The 22,187-nt window shown below is 43.4% G+C and overlaps 2 protein-coding genes and 1 long non-coding RNA gene across 11 annotated transcripts in view; all 3 read left to right on the top strand.

The window, feature by feature from the left end:
• Window positions 1–305: 305 nt before the first annotated feature.
• On the top strand, window positions 306–4,719 carry PTH (parathyroid hormone). The gene is made up of 2 exons (XM_054635892.2): window positions 306–1,202; window positions 2,932–4,719. The coding sequence occupies exons 1-2, from the start codon at window positions 1,117–1,119 to the stop codon at window positions 3,191–3,193; spliced, it is 348 nt and encodes a 115-aa protein (XP_054491867.2). The 5' UTR covers window positions 306–1,116; the 3' UTR covers window positions 3,194–4,719.
• Window positions 4,720–7,277: 2,558 nt separating this feature from the next.
• Window positions 7,278–22,187, top strand: part of BTBD10 (BTB domain containing 10) — a 29,387-nt gene continuing 14,477 nt past the window's right edge. The window contains exons 1-3 of one of the 9 annotated variants that reach the window (XM_077179496.1): window positions 7,411–7,569; window positions 8,086–8,119; window positions 14,350–14,508. In XM_077179496.1, coding sequence (XP_077035611.1) covers window positions 14,408–14,508 — 101 coding nt within the window. In that variant the 5' untranslated portion in view covers window positions 7,411–7,569; window positions 8,086–8,119; window positions 14,350–14,407. The other 8 variants (XM_077179495.1, XM_077179499.1, XM_077179498.1 and 5 more) reach the window with 8 other exon arrangements.
• Window positions 14,535–17,994, top strand: LOC143694284 (uncharacterized). Its single transcript, XR_013182639.1, has 3 exons — window positions 14,535–15,554; window positions 15,603–15,827; window positions 15,876–17,994. It is a non-coding gene; the product is annotated as an uncharacterized LOC143694284 (long non-coding RNA).

The following is a 22,187-nucleotide window of genomic DNA, read 5'->3' as shown; positions in this document are numbered from 1 at the left end:
CCCATTTTTGTGTTAGTTTCTTTTCAGACTATCTTAAAAAATAAGTGAATATTAGTAAGGTCAAACTGTTCTGTTTTCTGAACTAAATTTGTGAAATGAAAAAGTCAGAGAGAGACAGTGAGTGAGAAATATCTTGAAGTGAATTCAAGTCCTGAATTTATAATCCTGGGTTAGATGGACTGCCAGGACCTCATTGATACTGTCATGTAAGAGACTGTGTTACAAATGCTTTTCTGACCTAGAGCAAAGCTGCAGAAACTATTACAAAAAATGGCATTGTGGAGTTTTAGATCTCTTAGGTTTCAGTTACTCTGTATCAAATTTCTTAAGTGGTAATAAAAAGATGCCTTTTCTGCCTGCCAATACTGAAAATCCAGACTAGAAACTGATATTGGAACTGGGTTGTTTTCTCCTGTTGTAGCATCATCAGTGGTAAATATTTTCTAAATATATTCCAAATGGCAGTTCTGATGATGATGTAAAAATCGGAGGGGAATTCATACAAGAAATGCAGGATTATCCTTGATAAAATGAAGGGCATAATTTTGATTTTTCTTCTGTAACTCAACAGTGGCTGGGATAACTCAGTAGAGTTATGCCTCTGTGCAAAATTGTCAGGGCAAGTGTCAGCTTCTTCATTCTAAAGAATATGCAAAAGAAATAGAGAAATAAAGAAAGTTTTATTCTATAAATTTTTTCATTTGGATAGCTATACACAAGTATTTCACTGGACTTGAAGGCTACAAAGTCATAATAATGATGACAATAATAATAGTAATAGTGGAAGAACGTGGTGCTTTTCACCCAATTATGCAAGAGATAGGTACGTAGATGATGATAATGATGGTGATGATGAGGATGCAGGGCAGCTAAAGCTGACCAAAATTCATGGAGTTGCCCAGGGAGTAACAATAAGTTGCTCACAAAACTAGTATTAGAAATAAATCCTTCATTTGCATTCCTTGATCTAACCAGTTTCACAACAAAAGGTTTTTCAAAAACTCTTGTCTGATGTTTTTCAACTTTCTTTTTCCCTAATTTAAATTTGTTTGGAACAAACGGAAATAACTTGAACTACAGACTTTACGTGTATTCATTTCTACTTTTGTAGACAAAATGACTTCTATAAGAAATCTGGCCCAGGCTGCAATCATTTTATGTGCCATGTGCTTTTTTACAAGCTCTGATGGAAGACCAATGGTGTAAGTACATTATCTCACACTGGATGGCTTTTGCTGCTCCTGAGAATGTGATGGTTTGTCTGTGCCTGTGTGTGTGAGTTCTGTGCCTGCTTGTGAACCCCTTGGCTCAGCTGGCCAAACTCTGTCCTCTAGAAACAGCTCTAGAGATCTCAGACACTCTGAGTCTATATATATATAGATATATATTGAAAATAGGCAGCTGAGTAGAGGGATAAAAATGCTGGAAGTCTTCTCTTATTATTCAAATTGGATAAGCTCCACGTCTTGGGGGTCTACACAGGTGAAAATCTTTTGTACTGCAAGAATCTAGCTGTAAGTCACACTTAGACACTAACACCCAGCAGCTGAGACACAAATCCACATGGAATCATGCTTCCTTAGCTCTAGTGATCACAGGAAACTACCACTATATAAATCCCATCGTTTCATTGATCACTTACCTAATATTGTAAAAGCCCTAAGCTCCTCTGCAATAGCTGAACTAAATTATAGGAACAACATTGTCACAAAACTGAACTACTTCCCACTTGTGATGCCTTCTCACTAGCATATTCATTACCAAGAACAAATCACCCCCCACTCTCTCTCCATCACTGAAGGTATCACCTTTGGGGACAGCCAAAGGTGACACAGAAACTCCATCATCAGGAGGCATGAAAAGACATTTTATTATTAGAAATCTACAGTTCTTATAGAAGCAATGGTGGACCTAAGACCTGATTGGCCTTTAGGAATCTTCTCTCACACTATTGGTGAACTATGAATAGCACACTCTGGAGAACCATATCTATAAACAAAGGTTACAGAAAGAGAAATAATAGTTGTTTGAATTCTTTCAGAGAAGTTTCCCACAGCTTCTCCACAGCTTCCCAGGATTTTCCTGGCAGAACCATGTCTCTCTCTGTTCAGAGGATATGTGTGAGGACCCAGGACATCCCTCTAGCTGTTCTGAACAGCCAAGACCCCTGCCAGGGGGCTCAGAGACCCTGGCACAGAGCCCAAGATGCCTGTGGGTTTGATTATGATCTGTGGAGCAAGTTACCAACCTCAGATGAAGATCTGCAAGCCATGACAAATTAAATAGAATGATAGTGAATTTATCACAAGGTGAAAAAGTAGATTTTGGGATTTTTAGAATGGGGATTCAGTGGGCAAGATGGAGGGATCTGGGCGTGTCCAGCCTTTCTCCTTCTTCTTCTTGGCCTCCATCATCTGCTGTGATGGTGGCACTTTTGAATTGGTTTAGAGTAGAAACTCACAGGTGAGTTTAGGTTTGTCTAACACAGGTGATAGGTATTGGGAAGTAGCTGTAAAAAGTTCTTAGGATAAAGACATAACACTGCCCAGGGGAGGCAGAGCGCCTTGGGCTGTCTTGCTGAATGGACCTTGGCAGGCCAGGAGAAGGAACTTTATAGATAAGACACAATAAACAACCTTGGGACCGAGAAATGAAGAGCTCTGACTCCTTCTTCAGGCGCTGGGCTGGGAAAAGAGACTTTGGAACTCTTCTCGAGGTCACTCTGAGCAGCTCGAGATTACAGCAGATATGTAATTACTACATCCCTCTCTTCTCCAGATGTCATTCTATGCCTTACAGATCAGCCAGGCAGCTCCTACAGCTATGCATTGTGATTCCTAACAAAAGTTCCCAAAGCTGGGCCTTTGGGCCAAGCTCTGGAGCCCAAGCAGGGCTCCCATGGGCCTCTGTCTTTGCTCTCCTTTGCTGCAGGAGAAGGTCGGTGAGCGAGATGCAGCTGATGCATAACCTGGGCGAGCACCGGCACGCGGTGGAGAGGCAGGACTGGCTGCAGATGAAGCTGCAGGACGTGCACAGCGCCCTGGAGGACACTCGCACCCAGAGGCCTCGCAGCAAGGACGACGTCGTGCTGGGCCGGAGGCTGCTCCCGGAGCACCCGCGGGCGGCAGCGCAGAAGAAATCCCTGGATCTGGACAAGGCTTACATGGATGTCCTCTTCAAAACAAAGCCGTAGTGAGAGCAGCCAGAGCATGTGTCTGTCCACGTGAGCACGTGTCTGTGTAGCATTGATCAAGTAGGGCATTTCATTCATATTTATGCCAGCTGCAGTAAGGATTAAAGGCTCTGTTCAAGGCTGTAGCCCCGCTGAGTGAGACATTTCACAACCAAATAATAAAATGTATTTACAGGCTACCCAGGACCACTGCTGGGTACATTTTGGCTGATGTATTTTGTAAATTGCCAGCATAAAAGGAAAAAGAAACCCAAATCAGTAAGAAAGCTGGAAAACCATTTGAGACCAGTTCTACAACCCTTACATGGGCAGCATTTGTGTGTAATCACCAGGCCTGCTTGTACTGTTAACCAGGAAGGAACAAATGCAGGGGAGCCTGCCTCCAGAAAAGGGCCTAGGGTTAAACTTTGTTTAACTTTGTACTAATGGAAATACATAAATTAAACCCACATCTGTTTTCAGAAGAAGGCCTAAAATCAGATGAACATTAATTACATACCAAAAGCTGCATGATAATAATTTAGGATTAAAGACTGCAAACAGAAAAGAAATAGGATAGGAAGGCAAAGCTTAAGATTAAAGTACAAAGGGATAAAATTAAAACAAATTCTGAAGAACTTTGCAAAATACAGAAACAAAGGGAAGGTTTGATTACCTTCCCCTCCTCCAAAAGATGAAACCCTATAATTAACTGCAGAAACAGTGGGAGCAGAGATGGTAGCACATCTGTAAGTCTGGCCCTAACTATAGAACTGGGAAAGGATTCTACACCAGACAATTACAACTGAAACAAAAATCTTGTGATATATACTTTTTGTCCCTCATTCTCTCTATAAACTACCTGTCTTTGAACTTCTGCATGTTGTGCTAGGCCTCATGTGTAATTTATTTGTGAGACCAGTGGTTCTCATGAATAAAATTACTCATTTCCCTCACCAATTTATTGTAGAATTGGGATCTCAGTTTTCCAGACCTCCAGAAGGACACCCATTAACATGCAGAAATCAACCTGGGAGAGGAACCATTAGCTGCCATACATTCAAACTCCAAGCAGGACTCAGAAAGAATTGTATAGGGAAAAATCAATTATGGCAATGGTTTTAAAAAGCAGCAAATACAAAATGACTTTGCATGGTGTGTGCACACATGTGCTCAGGAGCCCCAGCCATATTGGATGAATAAGAAGGAATTCCCAGCAGGAATGCTGGTGGGTGCCTCCACATTTGCCACTGGCAGAGCTCAGACCCAGAGGAATTGCTCTCTAAGCCCAAGTGGATGTTTCCAGGCTGGCTCTTATTTGTTTGTTTGATGTCTGGCACGCCTTGGGGAGCCTCACAAAGCCCTCCTAACTCCCCACAAATGTAGATGCAACCTGGGGATGTGTTTGTAAGCAGAGACCTGGCCCATCCTCTTGGCCATCCTTGCAGCAATGCAAAGGCCCTGATGCTGGGAGCAGAGGTACAAGGGCTCTGTGCCAACTGCCTGCTTGTAGGATCGAGGCCTTAAGGTGCACTTTCTATTTATTCTTTAATCAGGCATCTGTGCTAACTTCAGTAAATAAAATTGCATTTTTGTACCTATGTCTCACTTCTGTATTACCAAATAAAGTGGACCAAAAGCTCTTGGACATTATTTTAAAGCATAAGAACTGACTGGCCTGTGACTGTTTTGATATAATTTACAATTTGGGGTAAGACTATGAAGCCATTTAATTTTATGACAGCAAAACAAGCACAAAAGTAATGATGAGAGTAATTTTTTTCTCTTCCATTCTTCCTGCATACAAAACCACAATGGTGGTTAAATGAAAAGTGTTTATCTAGCACAAACCCATTGATGTCTCCTTGCAATAATGACACATGCATAAACTATATAGTCTTCAAGTGCAAAAATCATAACCTGTTTCATTTTGATCTAAAAGAAAAAAATTCTATCCTCCAAACCACAATTCCTCCTAATCTTCAGCTACCCAATAGATGAATGCTGATTATAGAAATATTTAAACTTTCTGTACACTTACAGTATGACTTTTCAGGACTAGAGACAACATACTGGCAGATTAATTAGTGCTAGGTAATGCCCATTAAAAAGAAGATGTAATATTAATATAATTACTTACTAATTATCTAGAGAGTAGATTTGTTATGGATTTTCAGCTTAAACTTCTGATCAGTGTGGCAGCAGTTGCAGCAGCAAAAGGTCCAATGTGGGGCAGAGGATGTTATCAAAAACATTTTAATACCAAAAAATGCGAAGATTCATCTTCATCTGGACAAATGTGCAGTTTTGGTCGTCTCTCTTTCATAGACTGAGGGGACCAGAAATAGGATGGTGAGAAATTATAGGGCCACTGAAGCACTTATATAAATCTCATCATAATAAATTGTAACAGCAGTCAGAAAAGAAATAAAAGAGGCATGATAAAGGTATATCAAATAACCAGTCCAGATGAGGCTTCGCTGGGCTTGAGAGAGGGGAAGGATCACCTTGCTTTGTAATCTGCCAAAGGGCTTTTTTGGCCTATCCTGTGCAGATGCATACTGACTGTACACACCTGTTTTTTATAGAATTCTCAGTCTGGTCTCTCACTGCTGCCTCATTGAAAAAAACCCAGCAATATCAGTATTGATCCACAGGGGAAACTAAACAGTAGCACATGGAAAAAAACCCCAACAAGCTCATGAAAATTTAGCAAGGCCAAAATCACAAGAAGTCAAACAGAAACAAGAGAGACTGTGAGATCTGTAGGTAAAACCTCCTGCTGGCTATTTGACTGCTTTGGCTTTTTAAGATGCTCCTGACCGTGCCTGCTGTAAATGCTTGTGTTTGGTGTTGCTTATTCACCACTGGGCATGTGGCATCTGACTCCTTGCCTTGTTTGCACATTCTGACAGCTTTTGTGCCAGCTGCTTGCCCCTCATTGTTCTGCTGCTGGCTTTCTAGAACTGGGTGGTTTGTCTCTCTGGCCATTGTTAAAGGACAGAAAAGAGAATTCATTCAACAGATTCATGGTTTGCTGTCTGTTGTAGCAAAGCTGCCATCCTTTATGGGGTGTTTGGATACGGCACAAGTCCTTGCTCTCTTGTCCCCTCTTCCCCTCCTGTCCCCAATGTGCATGAGGATTTCTAAAGTCCTTTCCCCTGGTATGGAAGTCAAACCTGCTTGTATTTAATAACAATGCATCAGAGAACATTTTAGAAAAAAGACAAATGTTTTCTTTAGATTTGAATCTATCTGGGGCTCGGTATTGAGTATTGCTCAGTATTGGGTTATTCTCCCTCCTCTGTGCCGTGAGGGGTGGGAAGGGTTTAGTGCCATCTGTAACACTTCAGTACATTGAGGCTGCTTGAACTGCAGGACAGGATAGTTCTGCTGGGGTCTTCTGGAATGACAGCCACGTCTACTAATTGTATTCCTAAACAGACTGCAGATTACACAGGCTCTGTGTTTCCTCTGAGGCTGTACAAACATAGAGTTGTAACTAAAATCTGGAATCAGTTTTTGCATGAAAATGGAGATATCAGAGACGCCAGCTCACCAAGATATAAACTGTATTATTTGGCAGCTGGCCCGCCATTATCCCCTCAGCGCTGCTCTTCAGGGGAGATGCCGGCTCCACAGAGGAGATCCCGGCTCCACAGGGGGAGCCCGGCTTTTCAGAGGAGATCCCGGCTCCTCAGAGGAGAGATGCCGGCTCCTCAAGAGAAATGCCGGCTCCTCCGGAGGGATCCCGGCTCCTCAAGAGGAATGCCGGCTCCACAGGGGAGATCCCGGCTTCTCAAGAGGGATCTCGGCTCCCCGCCCCGCCGTTCCCCACGGCCGTCGGGCGGCGCTCGCTCTCCAGCACCGCCCCGGCCCCTCTCGGCGGAGGGTTGTGCGGGGGATGTAGCTCTTTTCTACGTGACTTGTCGCGATTTCGGTTTTGTTAATTCATTTCACTCCCCACGGTATTTTTCCGCTGGGTTTTTATTCACAGGCTGCAGGTTTCTCACCCCCCTCCCCGGCGCGGCCACGGCCCCTCACGGAGCCCCCGGCAGCTCCCTGGCAACGGCGTCCCGCGCGCGCCCCGCCCCGCCCCGCGAGTCTCGCGAGATGCGGGCGCTGCCACCGCCTCCTCCGCGGCGCGGGGGCGGCTCTCGCGAGAGCTGGCGGCGGTGCCGGGCCTGGCGGAGCGGCGGCGGGAGGCGGCCGCGCCGGAGCCGGTGAGTGCGGGCGGGCGGGCGCGGCTGGCAGGCCTTCGGCACCCTTCAGCCTCCTTCAGCCCGGCATCCCGGGGCTCCCGCCGGCCGGACCGGCGCCGCTTCCCCTGCTGCAGAGCCTTTGGGATCGCCGGAGATCCCGCAGTGCGAGCCCCGCGGAGCAGGTGGCGCGGCCAGGTGGGTCGGGGGTGTCTCCTGAGGAGGGGGCTCCGGCAGCTCCCGGCTGCTGCCGGCGGCCGCGCCGCGGGGTTCGCACCCCAGAGCCCCGCAGACAGATCGGCCCTGTGCCTCGGCTGCTCTGTGTCGTGAGCAGGCTGGGCACGGCTGAAATCCCCGGTTTTCATCTTGTGTTGTTTATCGGTAGCACCTGCAGTCGCTGTGAGGCCTGTGCAGAGACAGTGGTGGTGCCTGACAGCCGTCGTGTAATTCCTGAGCAGTCATTTACCCTCTCAAACGATTTCATCATGAGTCCAGTATCTTTATGATTCTTTTTCTGTGTCACCATATTTTATTCGTAGAAAATATCAGCTGTTTATATGATAAATCTGTCAAAGTACAATTACTTGTTGCAGTTGCCTGTCATAAGTTGTTTTTCTTTACGTTCACTTTTGTCTGTAGCTACCATGTCTGCATCTTTTTCCTCTTCATCTCTGGTCCCATCCAATGTGTCACTTTAGAACCCTTTTCTTTCAGAATTTGGATCGAGCTCATCACAGACCTCTCCCAGGTTTGTTCCTGTCATTTGTCTGGCTTCTTTGTCCAAAGGAGTGGTTGAGCCTTGTGTCCTTTTGTTCTTTATTGTTGGCTGCCTCTTACAAATTCGAATACATGCTTAAAATCTGGCTTCTCAGTAGCCTTTTGACTGTTGACACTGTTCTCCTTACTTCTGTTTGCCTGTATTCTTCACGGATCACCTTCAGTGATTCATTTAAAGAGCACTTAGCTCTGTTGTTGCCTCACCTTTGTTGATCCTTTCCCTGGAAGATACTTTCTTTTCCTGCTAGGTTTGCCAGAGAACCCCAGTGTCCCAGAGAAGCAATTCAAATTATCAGCCTCGCTATTGAGAGTTCATAACCTGGTGGTGCATACTTGTTATCTTTTCTCTGAGCTGAAACACGTGTCTCTGCATCATCTGGTGTTGGATGCCTGGAATTTCTATAGCTTGAACACAAGTACAGTCAAAAGGAACTGGATGATTTTTCTTTTCCTTTTTTCTTATCCATTGCCCTGTGGTTAGGGAAGACTGTTGCACTGTGTTTGGCAGGTCTGTCAGTGTGTCTTGGACTGAGTCTCTTGCAAAACATCAGAGATTTTATTTTCTTTTCCTATTAATACCCAGATTGCCAAAAGCCTTTTGAGTATTACCCCTGGATTTGTACCATTTCTGTCTCCAAACCTCATCATGCATCCTGCCTGTGCTTGTCATTGCCCTCTGTGCAGATGGTGCTGTGTGAGGCTGCTCTGGGAAGTGTTTCCAGCATGTTTGTGTTTGTGTGTTAATGCCAGGGAACCCGGGGGTTAAGAAAGACGGCAAGCTAAAGCAGCTTTCACATCCCACATTAAATTCCTTCTTAAAGCCCACTTTTCCTTTTAGGCACAATTGCATTTGAAAATGGTGAACAGCTGATGTGTGGATGACATGACATTGTGTGTTAAATTAGTAACAGATGTCATCACTGTTGGGTTTTCTGTCACTTTGTTATAATCTGTGTGGTTTTGCAGCTTGTGTGCTTCAGGCTGGGGCTGCTTTGTCCTGTGTTCATACACAAAGATCAGAGCCTCCCTCTGTGCCAGTTCCTTTCAGCACAGCTTTCCTTTAGCAACCTTGCTTATCCATGAAAGTATGTATCTCTTTAAAATACCTATAAAAGCTAATTTAGACTTCATTTCAGCTGTGAAAAACTGTGTGGATGAATTTTCTTGCTCGCTGAGATGTGTTGTCTCTGCTGGGTACAGACCTTGCTTGTTCCTTCAGGAAATGTGGTTGCTGCTCTGGTGCCCTGCATCTCATCCCTGGTGCCAGGTGTGATGGAGCCCTGTGCCTGCCTGTGTTGGTGGGGCCAGTGGCAGTGCAAGGAGTTGGGTTCTGCTCCTTTTGCTGCCCTGAGAGCCACGATTCTGCTCTGGGAGGGAGGAGCTGCTCCATCCACTGGGCTTTGTACAGGTGGAGCTGGGCAGGTTTGCCACAATGAGCCCAGTACAGAGGGGGAGCTGGCAGTCATCTGCCTCTTGCTCTTTGGGCTTCCAGTGCCAAACAGCTGTTCTGTCATCCTGTTCCCCTCAGGAATTAAAAAGTTAAAGCTTGCAGGCTGGTCACTAGATATCTGTTGTTTATGCTGCTGTAGATAGGAATACCACCACCTTCCTGTGACTGCTCAGGTGTTTTTTGTTTTCCTTTTTTTTTCTCCCCACTTGCTCATTAAGAGGAGCTTCAATCCTGATGTGCTGTGTTAATGTTGAGCCTGTGTTAATGTATTGCAAAGGATGTCTCTGAGCTGTGCTTTAATCAGTGTCAGTTTGATAACATTTCAGTGATGATGATTTATAAAGCTATTTTATGTGGCTGAATTGTGACTGATGCCTGCACTAGTTTGCAAGAAACTCACTTGACAGGTATGGATTTCCATGGTATGTGGTGTTTGCATTATGAGCATGTGTCCTTTGAACTGGATTTCTTAATTAGGATGTAATGTCACCGTGCTTGCATTCCCAGTAAATCTGACTTGGAAGTTCCTTTTTGTTGCTGCTGCTTTTGTGCTTTGATGAGTAGAGGCAGTGAACAGCAGACTGTCACCCTTTACAGAAAATCTAAATATTTAATCTGAGCCATGAAGTTTCTTTGTCACAACTAATGCCAAGTTTTGTCCTTGCTGGTGACTTGTGTGTTGGAGCTTCCTGATTATCCTGGGTCTCCTTTCCAGGGTGCAGGTTAGAGCAGAGGAACTTCTGAAACCTGTCCTGCTTTTGGAAATGCTTCTGACCAAAGCTCAGAGCTGAGTAGATGCCTGAAGTAGTTATTTGGTAGTTATTGGTAGTTTGGTAGATTACATGGTAGTTATTTGAATGTTTTCCTCAGTACTGACAGCAGGAGCCATTAGATCTTTGTTCTACCTGATGAACTGGTGGCCAGAAGACATCTTGGCTCTCTGCCTCAAAATTGCAGGGTACTGTAATCATCATTTTTAGTAAGACTCCAGATTTTTGCAGCCTACAGGTATTCTCAGCAATTACAGAGTGACTGGCTGGCTGGAAATGCATTGATGTTGGTTTTGATTAGCTTTACCTCTTTGCTGAAAGATTTCCAGAGAGCATTTTCTACTCCCTCCTGGCCTGCAGTGCCTTGAAAAATGCAAGTCCTGCATGTCTCAGAAGTGCATGTCCACTTCTGTCCAGCACCTGGTGGCTGAATCTCGCTTGATCTGCTCAGCAGCCTTTGTGCATTCTATCTGGTGATGGCACAGAACTGAATATGCTCTAAGTATTATCAAAAATAATCTGTCCAACATCTATCACAAATTAGTGTATGACCCATCCTTTCATGAGCTCCTTAAGTAGTGCTGTAAACACCTTAATTAGTGTACTTTGCAATGTCTGGGGTGGCTCTACCACATTGACCTTTCACTTGTCAAACCCACTGAGTCTTTACAATTCCCTCGTATTTCAGTAGCCTGCAACTTTCATAAATTAGTGATGATTCTGGCTTCAAGTTGATGTTAGTAAATCTGAAGTGTTCTAGCTGTCTGTGCTGAAAGCTTTGAAAATTCAAGTCTGCTTCCTGATTTCCTATTATTCCCTGTGATGATTCTCTGGAGTATTTGCTTTCTGCAGAAGGGTATGAAATCATTCTTTACACCTGGAGAATTGCTAATTAGCTAATCAGAATTAGCCAGCCACTTTGGCCAGTAGGCCAGTGTTGTGTGATCTGCTGAGGCTATTTGGATTTGATTCTTTATTTCATGTGCTCCCAGTGCCTTTTCACCTTCACCAGCATTTCAGATGTGGCTCCTTGTTTTCATGGAAGGTTTAAAATAGTATTTGGGGCCAGGTACTCTTGCAGGGATTGTTTTTGGATTTTTCTTGTACACAAGGTCAGAATGTTCCTCAAAACATGCTTTGTTTATTGCCTGCCTTGTGAATCCATGCCAAAAACCCCCAAAAAACAAACCACAGCTGAAACATTATTTTTTGCTGCAGGAAAAAGTGGGTTTGCAGAAGTGTTTAAATATTAATCAGGATGACTGGTTAGTTACTTCCGAGTTTATACAGCATTTTCTAATTGGAAAAAGAAACTCTTTTCAACAGAGCAAAACAAAAGAGTTCTTTGCTTATAGTCTTTAGTCTAAAGGTTTGTTAAACTTAAAATTGAGAAGTACATTTATTTATAATCTGCACAAAAGCACTATCAGCAGCGGTCAAGGAGAAAAAATTGGCTGTGTTACAGCAAATTGTTTTTTATAGTAGTGTTAATTTGCTGAGGGCCTTGGAGTGGAGGATGGAGGGAACATGTTCATAGTGTGACATGCTTGGAGCTAGACAAGAAGTTTCACGAGCTGTAGCTTTGGACACTTGGGATTGTTTCCCCTCTTTCCATTAGTGTGCCCTGGTTCTGAGCTGGGTGCCAGCCTGGCACTTCATCAGTGGCACTGCTGGGGTTCCCTGTGTGCTGGGAGTGCTGCTGTTCATGGGAAGCAGTTCCATCTGTTTGTTTCTGTCTGGCATCTCTTGTTTGTGAGGGCTTCAGCGAGGAGCTGCAGAGCAAAGCACGTGGAGGAGCTGATCCTGCTCTGAACAGGCTTTTGCCTTGAAGTGTGTGTGGACCTGCACCTTCCCGTTGAACTTTCGTTGTAAGAAAGAAGGGGACAAGGCAGAGAGTGTGAGACAATTTAAGGAAGTAGCTTTAAATTGGCCTTTCAGCTGCAGTTCTCATAAAAACAGCTGCTTTTGCACATCTTCTGAGTACAAAAGCTAAATTCAAACATTGGCCTCTATGCAGAGAATCAGAACTGGGTGCTGGGTGCCTCTTTGGCGTGTACCTGAGAGGGTGAGGTGTCTCTAAAGCTCTCGCATGGTTTGAAAGGGAAGAGAGGGTTTGTGGAAAGAAAGGAAAGCTTGTGAAGGAGCGTGGGATGCTCCACGAGCTGCAGTGGTGCTGTGGCGAAGGCTGGAGTGGGAGCAGGGCCGGCAGAGGTGGGCGATGGCGCAGCGGGAGCCGGGCTGTCCCTGCCGTTCATTGCTGCTCCTGGCTCGGTGTGCGCGGGCTGCTGTTGCCATGGGCAGCCGGGCTCGCTGTGTACCTGCCCGCCGAGGCCCCAGCTAATGAACACACTTTGTTTCAGCTCAGGATACAGAGTGTCTTTATTCTCCCCGGGCTCCTGTGCCTGGTGTTGCACCCCAGCTGGGAAGCACAGCTCCTGGGTTTAGAAAGCAGCCTCCCTTCCCCTGGTCTCCTTAATAACACTTCTTCTGTTCTGACACAGGTTGTAGGTTTCTCCTTGTTTCTCCCGATAAATGTGTGCAGATCCTACAACCTTCTCTGTGTAATATTCTCACATATTGACTGTGCTTTGCTAACCTGACTTTCCAGGTAATACACAATGAAATGCTTATCAGGATTTTACTTTTTTTTTTTAATGAGAAAGTTGAGTATTTCCTGTAATTTTAAATAAAATGTTTTTTCCTCTTCCTGACTCTATATGGACACCTGACCATAGGAGTCTTCCCATCAAAGTGCATTTAATTATAGAAGCTGTAACAGGAAAAAGACCCAACCCTGTGGTGGAGACTGTATACTTTGTATTAAACCTGTTTGCTTGGGTAAAACTGAACATGAAGGCAAAACTTGGATTCAACCAACATTTTTAAGAAGCTTGTTCTCTTCTTCCCCTGTAATAAAAACTTTTGGGTCTAAATTTAGCTAGGAGAATCTATATTTGCCAGGAGAGCTATTTCATTTTCCATGACTTAAAGGACAGTTTATTTGAGAAGTAACTTTGTTTTAAAGAGATCTCAGTTGCTTTGGGACCCTCTTCCACGTGGGAGAAGTTTTATTGACTGTAATACAAGTCTGTAAGGGTGGGGTGAGGTAGAGAGACAATGTTTCTACAATATGTAGCTTAAAATTGTAAAGAAACGTAATAGACTTCCCATTACTAGGAGGGTTTGTCTATCTGTAATTCAGTTTTTTCCAGATGTTATGCAATCGCCAGCTGCTCACTTGTGGCTGCTTTATAGTTTTTGTAACCAGGTCGTTCTGAATTCTCCAGCTCTGTTGCCACAAGTGTCACTTGGAGCTATGATTGAACACCAGTCTGTGGGGATTGGCTGTCTCTGCTGACAGTCACAGGGTGGTTTGAGCTAGGAGAGAATTCTGAAGGGAGTTGAACATAACATCAGACCCCACTTGAGGAAGGGTGGTTATTATATCTATTTGTATTAAGTTTTTGTGACTTCTCTGCAAAAGTCAGTGAAACTGGACCACACCGAATGTCTCTAAGGATTGCTGTTAATTCCATTTTGTAGTGAGGACTCAGATGTAAGTGTTAATTCTGTTTTCCTCTTGGTCAGCCATTCAAATTGTAAAACTGTTGGTCTCTGTTCTCCACTTGGGATCCTCCTTTGAATTAACTTTATACATTTGAAAGAAAATCATGATGTTTGTCTTGTGTTTTATAACCGGTGACTTTTCTGTTTGGACACAGTGAATTTAATTGTTGCAAAATTGAATTTGCCTGCCAGCATTTATAGAACTATATTTTTTTATAACAAAATACTCTTTTTAGTGCAGGTATCAGCAAAACGTGTAAAATATTATTGTCACGCAATTTCTGCTTCAGCGTATCCTGTTTTTCTGTAATCTGCATTTACAAAATCAAAACCTAACAGCACTAAATTCTGCATGTCTGACTTTTTTTTCCTGTGTGGCATTACTTAAAGGTAAACACTGCTCTCTTAATGTAGGTTGTGAGTGCTGCATGTGTGCTTTTCAGAGCAGTAGTGTGAGGAAGCTGGCAGTGGAATGGCAGGACGGCCTCATCCTTATGACAGTAACTCCAGTGATCCAGAGAATTGGGATCGGAAATTGCATAATAGACCTCGTAAACTTTGTAAACATTCAAGGTAGGTGCTGTGTCCCATCTATTGCATCTCAAAAACTACACTCAAAGTCCATCCTAAAGGCTACTGTATCTGGTTGTGGCAAGTCCTGTCATAAACGTTGTAATTCTTCTTCAAAGAATGCTTCTTAATTATTTTAAAGGTGTTTTCTGACCTGATTTGTCAGCTTCCCCAATCTGTGCTTAGATTTGTTTTGCCATGGGTTGCATTTTAGTCCTTAAAAAACAAAACAAAACAAAAAAAAAAGGCAAACCTAAATGCCTTGTGTGCGTATCAAAACACCTGTTGAGTGATTAAATATATGAATTTATGAATTTTTTGGGGGTGCTTGCTAGGAATTACATCCCTAAAAATATGTGCAACTAGTCCATGGTGAGAACTAATAGCTGCTTGCATGCCAGTATCACTCTCTGTAGCACTTTCTTTGTTAAGCTCTGTGTCATATCTTGCTTTTGCCTGCATCCCTCACAGTAAGAATGTTTTTTTTAAATGCTTCTTGATTTGACAAAATGATGAAATTAATTAGTGTTTTTCCAGTGTACAGTGTTCAAAAATGAACTAAGCAAAGCAGTTAGTCACCTTGCAAATGCATGAGAAGAAACATATTGCTGAAAAGATATTTAAGCATCCAAATAAGTGTGTATCTTTCAAGTACTTTGCCCTTTTAGAAGTGCTAAATATAACTGAAATGTCTCTGTAAACGAGCTAAAATTGTTAGTTATTCAAGCTTTCCTACTGGCAAGATGATAGGGAAAGAGCTAAGGAGCATATTCAATACCAGCAACTCATTTCACATTTTACTTGTAAAGATGCAGATAAACTGGACCCAAGTGTTGTCCAAAGTATTCTCTAGGCAATTAATACTGTGGGTTATTTTCCTGCCATTAATTCTTGAATGGTTGTGAGAAATTCAAGAGGGCAGGACAAAAGAATGCAGCAGTAATTAAAAGGCTCACAGGGAGACCCATGTAATTAGAGGCCTATGCTGTGAATAATGGAGTGGTTAAGGCAGACCCGAGGAGGGTGGCTGGTGCTTCAGGTCAGGGTAGGTTTGTGGGGTGTAGCTTTATGCAGCTGATGATTTTTACTCAGGGTAGGTTTGAGGGGTGTAGCTTTATACACCTGATTTTTTTACTCAGGGTAGGTTTGTGGGGTGTAGCTTTATGCAGCTGATATTTTTATTCAGGGTAGGTTTGAGGAGTGTACCTTTATGCAGCTGATGTTTTTGGGTAGGTTTGAGGAGTGTAGCTTTAAGCAGCTGATATTTTTACTCAGGGAAGGTTTGTGGGGTGTAGCTTTCTGCAGCTGATGTTTTTGGGTAGGTTTGTGGGGTGTAGCTTTATGCAGCTGATGATTTTTACTCAGGGAAGGTTTGAGGAGTGTAGCTTTCTGCAGCTGATGTTTTTATTCAGGTGCTGGTGCCTGGGGGTGGCTGCTGCAGCTCTGTTTTTAGGATTGCAGGGTGGCACAGCCTCGGCAGTGAGCAGGGTGGGTGGCATGGGCTTTGTGTGGAGTGAGGGCTGGGCAGTGCCCCACGGTTCCTGCTGGGCCCAGTCCAGGTGGTGACCAGGGATCTGGAACAGAACCTGAAGCTGTTCTGGGACAGATGAGCCGTGATGGGGCTGTTGGGAACTGAAAGGGGCAGCGAGGTCTGAGGGGTCTGACACCTGCAAACCCCCAGGTGCTCTGTGTGACCCAATCAGCAGGGAGCCAAGGACACAGGCCTGGCTTGAATCCTGCCAAGGACATGGCCGTGTTTGTCACCTGTCAAGGACATGGCGCTGCCACCGCAGGGAGAGCGCAGATCACAAATCTCCAGCAACATGTGGGCAGTGGAGTTACTGCAAGTCTGGTGTCAGCAGTTGAGAATTGCCTCTAATCAACAGCTTCCCTGAAGGTCCAGAAGCTACTGAGTATCTTCTGAGACAGGGAGGAGCCCAAAGGTAAAAGAATGACTTCTTGATCAGTCACAGAAATGAGGGTGATGAGCTGTAGTCAGCTGGCAAGTTTGACATAAAGTGTGGTAGCTGGGAGCTGCAGCTGGGTAAATCCAGCCCAGAGGAACAGGACACATGTCTGACTGTGTGTGGTCTGGGGTGGATTATCTATGTTGGAGAAATGTTTCAATAAAAAGCTCTGCAGCTTTCTGCAAAGATTATTTCATGCAGGTAGGAGTTAACTCAAGGACATCCATGGCCTGTGCTTTTCAGAAAAGCTACTGTTGATCTTTTCATGCAATCTGAATTCAAGGGTCACACATCAAAAGGTAGGAAGTCTATGCCTCAAAGATAATTGCAGCTATTGGACATATTTCTGGCAAAACACAATTTGTTTCCAATGCTGAACGGCATTTTAATGGAAACTGTATGCTAGGGATATAGTACTCAAGCTAACATCTGATCATTTAAATTTTTTTCCCCAAATAAAGTGGTTTTGGAAGTCTTTGAGAATGAGAATCTAAATAATAGTTTGACATTGTAATGAAATAAGGGATAAAAAAGGATAAATATTTTGTTACCTTATTCCTTTGAGATACTGGATTACTTCAGAGAATCTAATTATTGGAAAATGGTGTACTTTATTCAAAAGCCTGAACAAAATAATTGGATTTTGTGTGGCTGAATATGGACATATTACTGTAGTTTCTGACTCGAGACTTTTTCATCCAGACAAGTGAAAGTCTATGTGAAAAATACAGTGTGAGGGGAAAAATGCATCTGGAAGCACAAATTGTAATAGTATAACTAGAACTGTTATGTTAAAAGGTCTGAGTACTCCAGTCTTGTTTGTTTTACTCAAAATACACTTTGTTATCATCAAGAAAGAGAATATTTCTGGTTTGGAAAACATAATGGTGAAATAAGAGCTTTGTAATAAATAATCTCAACAAAGGAACAATATAGGAGATAGATTCTTAGCTTGTCACTTCTTGGTGCTTTGGAGTGTTTAATCCTCCAGCCTTAACATTCTTAAAATAGCTTAGATAATTTTCTTGACTCATAGAAAACATAATCTAGGGCTGTGAGCAGCCCTGTGTGTAGGGCTTGTGTGTCAGCAAGGAAAGCCATGGGTCTGTTTGGGGCCAAGGACAAGGGGCAGAACTGTCCAAAGGGGAATGGATTGAATCCTTGTACAGGTCAGCATTATATCCTGTTCTTTCTAGTTTAGTGAGTGTCCAGTTTTATAAACCTGCCACCTTGTACTGTTGTTTTCTCTCCTCCTGTTTCTTGCTTGTTCTGAGATGGGCAATGGAATGGAAAATTCAGAAGGGAGAGATATGGAAAATTAGGACTAAAAATATAATGCATATGATCCCTGGTATAAATCTGCAGAGCCTGTCAGGATGAATTTATATGGTGTTAGAGATGACTAAATAATCATACAAACAGTCTTGTTTGTCTAAGCTGTCATAGAAAATTCTTGCAGATGCTTTTTATTTAAGTACCTGAATAAGATGGAAGAAAATGTTCAGGAACCATACATTGAATTAATAGTAGTAAAGGTTTAAATAACTGGTCACTGAATTCATATTTTCATTATTAGATGTTGCTTTTCTGTACTTTTTATTCTAATTTTCATCAGTTATTAGTTCACACTTGTGACTTCTCTATAGTGTTGGAGTTTTTGTTGTTGGAAGACTTTAATTCTCTTGCACTGAGTGCTTTTTCTAGAGTTGCAGTGAAAACCCTTTGGCTTAAATTTGCCTCCTCAAGATTTGTCCTGGATTTTTCTAAGTCTGCTTCTGTTTTAGTCCCTTTTGACAGTTTCTTATTTGTTCATTCTGTTTAGATATTATTAGATCCAAAGTCTTGCCTGCACTTCTGCATTTATGAACAAAATGTGATTCTGCTTTGATTCTGTTGCCATGACTCTTGGATCTTGGAAAATCTTCAGTTGCTTTTTAAATCTTGTAAATAGATGAGAAGTTTTTGTGCAGATGCTAAATGCTGGGATTTTTTCCCCCAATATTGGTTATGCCTGCTGGGAGGATGCATTCATGGGTTGTGAATGGAAGTACCACGTGTCTCAGCATTTTGTAAAGTACATGAAGCATCACCAGAAGAGTTCCTTTCTCATCTGTGGCAGGATATCAGAATGTATTATCTGTTTTCCACTGTGGGACGGGTTTTATTTCTCTTCCTGTGATTTCTGCAGTTGAATATTTTGCAGCATGGGGCAGGCCTGCACAAGGCATGGCATGAAAATAATGAGGCCTGATTTCCCAGGGGCTCAGGTCATACTGTGCATCACCTGCTTTCAGTCTCTGCAAACATGCCTAATTGCAGCCTGGCACTGGCAGATCAAAATCTCCTCATCAGGGCTTTGTAGGCACCAGGATGGAAAGCCCTCAGGAGAAACTGAGGTGGGCTGGGGAGAGCTGGTCTTGGAATTCAGAAAAATGGGCTGCACTCAGTGAGAGCTTTCAAAAACAGCATTCTGTTCATCTTCTGCAAGGTACCCAATGTATAGTGAGTGATCTTAGAGTTGTGAGGACTGGGCTTTTGATTTCCCTTTTGACATCCTTCATGTCTGCAATGACAGCTTATCGACACTGCTGAGAAGGGAAACCTAGCGACTTCCAGGGCTAAAGCACACACTAAATCCTCCTGAACTTCTTCAGCACCCAAACTGCCTTTCCCAAATGTTGTCAGATATTATTTGTGGTGGACTTTGGCACTTTTAATTGGGACACAAAGCACTTTAGAGGTGATTATGCTCAGAACTAGAATTTTTTTTATGGACAACACTTCATTGTTTGTACCTCTGAGAACAGAAACTGTAATGGCTACATAGTTTGTGTTTGGTCCCAGTTCTTTTGAACTTCTAAAGCTGTTTTTTAATAAATGGAGGTCCTTTCCAGGTCTAAGGTGGATAATATTGCTCTGAGTTTCTTAGTTTGATTTTTATTTAACTTCCATGTTGAAAATGCAGCAGAAATTGGTATAACATTCTTTTATGGAAGTCTTGTGTTTGGGAGCTTGGTAGAAGTCATAAGGTGTGAATGTGTTCCCTCCTAAAGGTTAAGTCCTTGCTGCTTTAAGAAATCCCTTTGGCAACTGAACACTCTGCTCATGAGATCCTTTCCTGAAATGGAACAGCATTACTAAGAAGTACATTACTCATGGCTGAGAGAACCCACTGAAGACCAGAATTATGTGAATATTAAAGAATTTTGAGGGTGGAAAGTGTTGACAGAGTTTCTGCTTCGAGCTGAAGGAAGATCCCGTGGCAGCCCCCAAATTAAGCAGTGAGAATTCTTTCTGAGGGCTTCCTTCCATGGAGCCCCAAGTCAATGTGGCTTCTGGGCTGGCTCTCTGTAAGATTTTCATGGGTGCATGTCCTGTCCTGAGGGGTGGTTTTGTGGGATTTGGGAGCCAATCCATCCATGGCATGTTTTTTCTGCCTGATGTAGGAGTAAAGAAGAAAACACATCCTAATTCTGCTGTGGAGAAGAGACTCCATTTAGGGAACCAGGGTACTTTCTCTTGCTGCTGGGGGACTTTTCTATCAGAGGCAGAAAGTGCCTGAGAGAGGTTTTTCCAGCATGCTTTTCATGCAGCTTATTATAGCCATGTCTTCCTTGGCTTATATTGAAGGGAAGAAAGGGCTTACAAGGTTGATGGTTATTCTTCCCCTGGGGCATGGGGAGGGTGCTTGTGTGAACCATCACAAGACCCTAAAACCAGGAGAAAATTCACTGGTTCGGGTAATTGAAATTGTATGAGCAGAAATCTTCCTTCCATGTGTAAAGAGCTGACTCTTCAGCCTGGAGTGCTGATGTTCTCCTGCCTTTCTCATCACAAGTCTCTTGTTTTTCCTACTGACTTCCCTCTTTATTACAGCAGTCATTTGCTGAACAATCCTCCTCATTTCTTCAGCTTGCATCGTGTTTTAATTTCCACCCTATGACATCTTGATTGTTATTTATTGTAGGACTTACTTTTAAGCTATTCCTCCAGTGTGTTTTGACTCCTTAAAACAGCCTGCAGACATTCTAAAAAGAATCATTTAAAGGAAGCTGTCTCGTAGTGCCTAGTGTCTCATCCTGCCAAAAAATCTTTAGAAAATTTTACGGACTTGAGTATTTGTTTGCTGTGTTGCTTTTTGTGCTTGGTGGGCTCACCTTGATGACCTATTGATGTGAAAATGCACAATGATTTCTGATCAGTAAATGTACTCATAAATATAATTATATACTAATTGTGAAAAACGCCAATCACTTGTTTTTAAAATTTTGAAAGTTTAATAATAAAATGGTTATAAAAATAGTAATATAATTAGAGTAATGACAATTTGGACAATTTGAATTAGGACAATGTGAGACAGTAGAAACAAAGAGTTACGGACAGTCCAGGTACCTTTTCTGGGCAAAATAAGCCTGAAAAAGGACCCATGTTAACAGCGGATTAACCCTTAAAAGCAACAGCCTGTTGTATATTCATACACCTCATCCATGATGCATAAATTCCATTCAAACACAGGATTCTGTCTGGGCAGTGTCAGCTTCTTCCTCCAAATCTTAACAGCGCCTTCGAGGCGGGAAGAAGTTCATTTCTCCTGATAATGGAGCAATAAATTCTCTTTCTCTGAAAGATTCAGGTGTCCTGTGGCTGCTATCTCGCTGTGAGTCCTTTCTTTAAAAAAAGTATCCTACACAGCGTAGTTTCTATTTTAACTTTTTTTATAACCTAAAGCTATATTTAACACAGTACTTAAGAGAATTAATACTGCATTACTTTCTAACACAACACATACAATATTCATTTCAATATTTGCGAAAATGCAATCATAAAAAGCATCATTAGTGTGAAAAATGCATGTATAAGTTATTACAAAGGAGAGTAATTTTTCCCTAGCTTAAACTTGCTGGAAAAGGGGCGCCGGTAGTTGAAAATGGAGGTGGTGCTGTTTCGTTGTGGGAAGGCCCTTGCTGTAGGCGCTGATGACCTGAGTTGTCAGGTGCGTTCATTCTCAGTGTGAACGCAGGCAGACGCTGCGGGAGCGGCCGGAGCGTGCCCGGGGCTGCCGTGGCTCTGCTGTGGGGCCGGTGCGGGGCCGGAATAGCTGCGGCAGCCGGCGCTGCCTCCCTCCGTGCCCGGTGCCAGCGGCGGCCCAATGGCTGCGGGCCCGCGGAGCTGCGGGGTCACACGTCAGCCAAACGCGCAGCACGCACGGCTGAGTCAGGCTCCGCCACCATCCCGCTCCGCGGGCAGCGCGCCGCGCTCAGTGCGCTTCACGGGCTGAGAGAGAGCGGCGGCCGCTCATCCCCCAGCGGATGTGATGGAGGGAAAAGTCAGGCTCGCTGACGGGGCCGTGGGCTACTGAAGAAATATGACGGAAATATCAAATATGCTGAACTTAATAAGTAATGCCAAAGGATGCTGATCTGGATTTCAAAACTGCCTTTTTGGAAGGAACGGAATTCCTTTGTGCTCTGATTCCAAAATTGTTCCCATGCTTCTGTGTTTCCTCCCTGATAGACACGAGAGGAAGGTGCGTATTTGTTAACAGGAATAACGTGTGGGCATTATTCGGGAGAAGAATGAGGAAAAGGCAGAGTACTGTCCTTTGTGTGCACAGGTCAATTGAAATGTCTGCTGACAAAGAACAGGCTTGAGGGGGAGGAAGAGGGGCATAAGCGCTGTCGTTGTGTAAGTCCTGGCAGGATGAGCAGAAGGGAT

Source organism: Agelaius phoeniceus, chromosome 6 (genome assembly GCF_051311805.1).
Source record: "Agelaius phoeniceus isolate bAgePho1 chromosome 6, bAgePho1.hap1, whole genome shotgun sequence".
NCBI classification, from domain to species: Eukaryota; Metazoa; Chordata; class Aves; order Passeriformes; family Icteridae; genus Agelaius; species Agelaius phoeniceus.
This window is presented reverse-complemented; position numbering and strand designations above follow the sequence as displayed.